The following is an 8,063-nucleotide window of genomic DNA, read 5'->3' as shown; positions in this document are numbered from 1 at the left end:
AAAAAATTATATAATTAAAAAATTATTTAATATTATTTAATTTTTAAAAAAAGAATTTGTTTAGAAAATGTTTAAATCAATAAAATATATATTTTTTTAATTTTGTAAAGAATTCCTATGTGTGCTGAACTTTTGTCTGCAAACTTGATTTGAAGCATTTAAGCAGAAACCTTCAGATCAAAAGCTCTTCAGATCTTGAAAACCAAAAATTCAGTCACGCGTATCTGCACTTCACGCAGGGGACCCTGAGTGTTTCGGGAAAGCGAAGGCAAATCACGTTCCTCTGTGCTCTGTGCACGGCTCCGACATCTTTACAACAACGTCGAGGCCTGATACTGTATCTCGAGTGCAACAAAGCCCCCTCGACCCATCACGAAACCCCTCCGCCCTGGAGGACTTCAAGAAGGGCAAAAGCCTGTTCTGGGGTTAATCCTGTCAGCTTAGGGCTCGTCACAGACCCCGAGCTCCCAAATGTCACCTACATTGTTCGAGGGCCGGTAGAAGTGGCCAGACACATGCGTCTGTGAAACCCCGCTTGGCGTGGGAGAAATCGCCTCTGCGCTCGATTGTGGCCCGTTCGCTGCGTCCCTGTAAATGCAGAGAGTATTGCAAGCAGCTCTCCATTCACCCCCCTTCATCCTCTCCTGCTCTCCTTTTCTCTAAATGCATGCATACTTTTGGCCCGGGTTGTGGAGAGGCAACAGCGAGGGGAAACAATAGTGGCCTTTCAGAGCGGCCGAGGCCTGGCCGTGAGGAAGAGAGAGAGGAACCGGCCGCTCAATATTTGCAGCGGGCGGTCGGGAGAGCAGCGAGAGCTCAGTTTGTTGGTTTGTGCATGCATAGAGCCACTCGCCGGAGTAAACAGTGATGCACATTAAAAATAATCAAATGATGCACGCTCGCTCCACACACTCTCTGCATGAAATCATATGAAATCTTACGGCACGTTACCTGGCTGCCAAGTCTCACCAAACCCGTTTCAATTCCTTGAGAATTTGCATGCAGCTGGAGACTGATTTATTTTCCTTAAACGGAGGTGTGAATGTGGAATGGCACGGGTGAAGCAGGCATGACCGATGCGCCAGCCACACGGGCGTCATGCCACATTTAGACCAATGCAGCGTTACAAATAAAGCATTCGAACACTCACAAACACTGTTTGCGCCAAATATTAATTCACACTAAATGAATAAATCAAGTCTTGTTCAGTAAAAGGATCCTGCTTCAAATGTTCTTCCAGACGATGCACAGACATCTGTCTCGTGCATTTGCTTATTTTAACCATTATTTGCTGGGTGAGGCTCTCAAACGTCAAATATAAGTGCATAGTAAACATGCATTATGAATAAAAGCAAATAAAAAAAACTTGCTTCAAACGTTGCTCTATTACTGAAATGTGTATTGCTACAACATCTACCTTGTCCTTGTGCATATGCATATTTTTACCATTTTTGCTGGATGAGGCTCTCAACCATTAAATATAATTTTATATTGCATATTACAAATGCATTATGAATAAAAAGGGCGTTACCCTTTCAAAACTTATTAATATGTACCCTTTAGGCAATAATTTAGGTACGTATGTACTTTTAAGGTATGCACACTTTTAAGGGAAAAGAGGTACAAAGGTGTATCTTTTGAAAGGGTATCGTCCCTTAGTTAGTTTTTTTTTTTCTTTTTTAATGAGAGTGCATTTGCTTATTTTAACCAATATTTGCTGGATGAGGCTCTCAAGCTTCAAATATTAATTCATACTAAATATGTATTATGAATAAAACATAAATAAAAATAATTGCACGTACAGTACTCCACAACAGTCTCATACAGTAAAAAGACGACTGTATTACTACTAAATATCTCTCTTGTGCACACTTTCAGAAAAAAGGTACAAAAGCTGTCACTGGGACCGTACCCTTTCAAAACGTACTGATATATACACTTTCGGTACAAATGTGTACATTTAAAGTACTAAAATTCATATTTTGGGGGTAAATAAGGTACAGAGTTTGTACAAACATTTGAAAGGGTATCGTCCCAGTGACAGTGAATTTATATTGAATATGCATTTTGAATAAAACCAAATAAGATGAATTACATTACAACAGCCTTGTTCAGTAAAAGAATCTTGTTTTACGAGCTCTAGATGATGCAAAAACATAAATATGTAACAAAAAGGTATTAATTTAGGCAAAATATGTACCTTTAAGGTACTAAAATGCACTTTTTGGGGATAAATAAGGTACAAAGGCGTACCTTTTGAAAGTGTATCATCCCAGTGACAGCTTTTTTGACTTCTTTTGCATATTCTAACCCTGATTTGCTGGAGGAGGCTCTCAGATTTCAAATATTAAAAATGCATTATGAATAAAACCAAATAAAAACAAATTGCATTACTTTTCAGCAGTCTTGCTCGGGGAAAGGATCTTGCTTTACAAGCTCTTTTAATGCACAAACATCTGAAAAAAAAGGTACAAAAGCTGTCACTGGGGCGTTACCCTTTCAAAAGGTACTAATTTGTACCATTACTAATTTAAGCACAAATATGTGCCTTTAAGGTACTAAAATGCACCTTTTTGGGGTAAATAAGTTACAAAGGTGTGCCTTTTGAAAGGGTATCCATCCCAATGAGCGCTTTTGTACCTTTTCACTAAATGCATTTGCTTATTTTAACCATCATTTGCTGGATAAGGTTTTCAAATGTCAAATATTAATTTATATTGTATATGCATCATGAATAAAAGCAAATAAAATAAACTGCACTAAAGTCTTGTTCAGTAGATGATCTTGCTTCAAACGTTCCTCTTATTACTACCAGACGATGCACAAACATCTGTGTTGTGCATTTGCTTATTTTAACCATCATAATAATCATGCTGATGCACAAAACATGTACAACAAAACCAAAACCTGCAGCACAGGCGTATTTGACTCACATTCCTCTGCTGCATATTAAAAGTGGACCAGAACATTAAGACATGTGGCTTTAGATTAAACGCACAACCCTGCACTAAATTAATTACATAAATCTAATTACACGAGAGAACCAGCTAGAATGTTGCTCATAATAAATTCGTCCTGCATGCATATTTCTAAAGTGAAGTGCATGGCAAAAGCAGCTGCGTCTCTCCAGCGTTCGCTCATGTACGTCTAATCCAGAGCAGAATCCACCGTCAGATAGACACCAACGCAATGCCATCAAAGTTTACAAAGCCTTATCCTGAAAAAGCATTTTATCCAGAAACTGTATCCAAAAACAACAGACAGTAAATCCCTGGCTCTTTTTCTCTTATTAAATAAAAAACTGTTGCATTGCACAAACGTCCCGCTGCCTTCTCAAGCAGCTGTTGCAGGGTAAACGTGAAATTATTTTTTTTGGCCTAACATTAATCCAATGTCATACTGGTCTCTGTTTTTTTAAATCTGTTGTCCTTTATGTCTGTTCTTTAAAATCATCACAGTAATTCTCCAGACCAGGTTTCTCATGGACCTGCTGAACTCTCCAAACCATCTTTGAGAATGAATTTCGACAGTGAAAAGGCACGGCACATTTTACATACCGCGGGAGAAGTTTTACAAGGCTGAAAGAGGAAAATAGGCAGTGTCAAAACTAGTCAAGTCAGTCCGAATTGCAGCAGGATCTGTTTAAGACTTAGTAAGAGGCTCTGTTTTCATATTTGGAGCAGCAGTCATATATGGCCACATGCATGAGGAACGTAGCGTGTTTCACGTTTCTCAGCTGAGCTGGATCATATATTACTGCACTTTTTTAATCTCCCACAGAAGAGGGAGATTTAAAAGGTGCTAAAATGCACATAAAACACATGCAAGTAGATATAAGCTGTTACATGTGGAGTTTGCGGAGGTCAGAAAGGTTCAACTCAACAACGGCATAGGCCTAAACCATGTAAAGCAGCAGTAGACATATGCAAAATAGTTTTTTGCAAACATAACTTTAATAGAAAGTAATTTTAAAAAATGTTAATTAAAAAAAAAATTATTATCAAAATTATTTTGCAAATGCATTTTTAATAAATAATTATTAGGAATATTTAATAAACAATCATTTAGAAGTGTTTATTTTTTCTTTATTTTGCTTTCTTAAATTTGTATTAATTTTTTTTTTATGTATTATAATTTTTATTATAAAAAATATTGTGACTTGCAAATAAAAATTGTATTGAATTTTAATAACTAATTATGAATATTTAATAAAAAAAATATTAGAAATGTATAGTAATTTTTATTTATTTATTATTTTGCAAACAACATTTTAATAAACTAATAAAAATCTATTTTTCATATTTAATCAATATTTTAAAAAAATATATACATTTTAAAATATATATATATAGAGATTTAGAATTTATTGTGTTTTGTGGAGCTTTACGGGAAATGTTGCTGTAAACACAGTCGTCCCATAAACACCGGATGGTCCTGCACGTTTAAGTCGAGTGGGAACACATTTCTGACTGGTTCATCATGGAACATTTTCACGAGCAACCCAACTATCGTGTTACAGCTGAATGTATGTAGGGTTTCCGTTCGGAGAGTGCGTGACCCTTAAACCCGGGTCTCCGCACAGCCGGAATGAAGCTCCTGGAATATCTAATTGTATTCATTCATTTTCTCTGCACAGCATGGCACTGAGAAATAAAGAGAGTCGCAGCTAAAGGGGAAGGAAGTCAGAGGGAGATCTGGCTAGCGGGGTTTCTTGAGCATGGGAAACGGTACGGCGTCCTCATTACGGCCGTTTAGTGTGCCAAAGGTGCAGTGAGTAATTAACCAATTAACGATTCATACTCAGAAAGGAGGTGCGGACAGCCAACAGACGGCCCGAGTCAATCTATCTGCCCTTCTAATATTCAGTCAGAGCTCATGAGATGAATACAAACAGAGTGGACGCACTACTAACATTTCCAGATAAAGCCGTTCATATCATGTCCTGCATTCATGCACTACTTTTTCAGATCATTCTGATGGTGTATGAGTCAAACACATCGAAATGAGTTACTGGACACAAAACATGCTTTCTATGAGTCTGTCTGCTTCCCTCCAGCAAAAACAAGACAATAAATGATTTCAGAAACCACTGGATTCTTACAGGCCTTGACGTGAATCACTACAAACCATCTGTGCTTCTGGGAACTAGGGTTATTTCCCCCCAAAATGTGGAGGAGAAAAAATACAGGACTTTATATGGTGAAATACTTCTTTTTTTTGTGCACAGCAACCTGCAATTAAACTTTTTTCTTTGGTTAATTATGAAACCGAATGCTCATCTGGCTTGCAAACCGTGCGACCGAATGAAACCGTGGCTTTTCAGCGTCACATATCAAATGAAACCTGACTTTGTGTTTTTCTGTTTAAACAAAGTGTCACATAAATAAACGGCGCTCGCGACGCAGGAGAGTAATTCTGACCGCAAAACTTCTAATTAGCAGAGATGGCAGATTTCAAACCTGTCTGCTGCTTTCAAACAAGTTTTAAATATGATATGCAACCTATTCTTTTAGCTGTACTGGAGATGCATAAAAAAAAAAAAAAGACTTTATTGCTTTTATGAACTGTGTAAATGTGTGAATATCCAATCACATTTACAGATTTTAAATAGCAAACAGGTTATGCAGAAAAAATAGTGACTGATACAAACAAACAAATAAATAAACATGAATGGTCATGTAGACTGGAGTTATATTCTGTAGCCCATTTTAACTTAATGTTTAAAAATAAACATGAAGCACGTTAATCTGCATTATTAAATGCATTCTTGTTTGTTTGGTCTAGAAATATAAAAACTGTGCTCTCATGAAAATAATCTTTAAGTGCATTCACCACAACTTAACATGGTAAGATATTTTAACATGTATTTATTTCTTTATTTTGGAACTGAGAATTGCACAGTCGTGAGAAACAGATCCCTTCACCGTGCGGCCCTTTTAATATCCACAAATATAGGGTTTGCACCTGCTTTTTAATTAATGTATCAGTTAAAATAATTTCAGGATAATGAACGGCATTTATGTGTTAATTCATAAATTACATACAGTTTTTATTTCAGAGTTTCACTGTCAGTGAATCGACGCTTCAAAGCCACACGAATGCATTTACAGTGCAACCTTCGTCTGTCGGAAAAGCGTTCGATTAATTATAGATTTTTTGGGATCAGTGATTTAAATATGTATCATACTGGGAAAATGCACCACGCCTTAAGAACCACGAGACAACCAGAAACCAGCTGAATGAGAATGAAACCGTACAGAACCAAACACTAAAGTAAACTTTACTATATAAAGATCGGCTCCCGTATAGCGACGGAACGGGCCGAGACGCATACGCGGCAAAACTGTGACGATTTGTCAATAAATGCGTGCCATCCAATATAATTAAAATAAATAAATAAATTTAAAAAAATAAAATCCGCGTTATTTTTTTTTATTCTAACTGTGAGTGTTTAATCTCTTATACTGACTTTTGTTTATTATACAACATGTGCATCCATATGATTAAACGGAATTAGATATTATCCTACTGTTCTGATTTTTAAAAAAAATCCACGATTCATAATTTAAAACAATTCACGAATAATCGGCCGATGCGCGCAACTGTAGCGGCATCGATAAAGCGTCTACATTCAGACAAATAACGCTACATCTATCGTTGCGTTTACTTCATCTTAATAATTATATTTTTAATTAGCTATTACCGCGTACATGTTAATATCTCTCTATAAATATAAATGCAAAGTGAAAGTGTCGCGTATACAAAGTTCGCGCAAATCGGCGGCGAATATAAACACACACCGATCCGCTCACCTGGGGTTGGTTCGGTTCCAGTAGACAGCGTATCGATCAGCCATCACCTTTGAGCTGGGCTCTTGACTAAATACACACATCCACAGAATCACACCCACGAATATGATCATTTCCACTTGCAGCATCACTACAGCACACTTGGACACGTATATTCCTCTTGCTTTAGTCGACTTTCATTCGCATCTGTGGCTCGGCTGATGTCAGACAGTGGAGCAAGTGTTGAGATGTCCGAGATCTTCTGTCAGTGGTGTGAATGTCCGCACTACGGTCAATAATTGTGGACTGCGCCGCCGGAGAGACAAAAACCACCCGCTCAGTGTTTAGGGTTCATTCTTCGCATATCAATCAGACATATCTTTCAGAAACGACCGAGTCTGCAGAAGCGCTTTCTCATCCACACATGCAACTAGGAAGCAGGAGCGCGGTGTTACTCCGAGAGAGAGATTTGAAGAAGTTGCACAGACTGATCTCAGCGCAGAAGTCCGTTCAGATTAACGCAGAGCTCGAGAAACACAGCAGCGTCACTCTCCGTCATTCTACTGCGGGAGACACGGAGGAGCGCGGGGTCATCTGTTAGTTAGTTCATGCGCTCGCTCTCGGTTCGGCGGGAGGTGTGATGATGATGTGAACCCAGCGCCGCTCGCTGCGAATGACTGTGTGCTCAGTTAAGCCCATTGGTCCGAACTAGGGTGGGCGGGGCGCTAACAACACAAACCCCGCCCCTCCTATAACCCTTTACTTCACACACTTCATCAATATAAACTACATAGATAGATAGATAGATAGATAGATAGATAGATAGATAGATAGATAATATTATATATTTTTAATTGAATATTATAAACATAAAACTAAAAAGATAACAGTGTGACTATATACCCTATTTATTATATAAATAAAAGAATATAATATATATATTAGAAATAAACACTATTATAAATCAAATATAACAGTTTAAATAAATATAAATATAAAAGCAAAAAATACAGACAGACAGACCGACAGACAGACCGACAGATAGATAGAAACGAAATAATATTATAATATATATTTTCAATTAAATATTATAAACATAAAACTACAAATATAACAGTTCGACTATATAGACTATTATATAAATACAATTGTATACTACATATTAGAAATAAACACTATTATAAAACTAAACATTGTTTAAATAAATATACTGTAAATATAAAAGCAAAAAATATATACATACAGATAGATAGATAAAGAATGGCATAAAGCATT

The 8,063-nt window shown here is 37.0% G+C and overlaps 1 protein-coding gene across 1 annotated transcript in view; it reads right to left on the bottom strand.

Annotated features, from left to right (window-relative positions):
• LOC107661535 (ephrin-A5b-like) overlaps positions 1-7,422 on the bottom strand; it is a 146,492-nt gene extending 139,070 nt beyond the window's left edge. Inside the window, exon 1 of the mRNA XM_016451164.1 lies at positions 6,813-7,422. Within this exon, the coding sequence (XP_016306650.1) occupies positions 6,813-6,937 (125 nt within the window). The 5' untranslated portion in view covers positions 6,938-7,422. The remainder of the gene's footprint in view (positions 1-6,812) is intronic.
• Between the last annotated feature and the right edge of the window lie 641 nt (positions 7,423-8,063).

Source organism: Sinocyclocheilus anshuiensis, unplaced genomic scaffold, assembly GCF_001515605.1.
Source record: "Sinocyclocheilus anshuiensis isolate Anshui unplaced genomic scaffold, SAMN03320099.WGS_v1.1 scaffold479, whole genome shotgun sequence".
Lineage (NCBI taxonomy): Eukaryota > Metazoa > Chordata > Actinopteri > Cypriniformes > Cyprinidae > Sinocyclocheilus > Sinocyclocheilus anshuiensis.
Note: the sequence above shows the minus strand (reverse complement) of the source record. Positions and strands in the feature narration are given on the sequence as shown.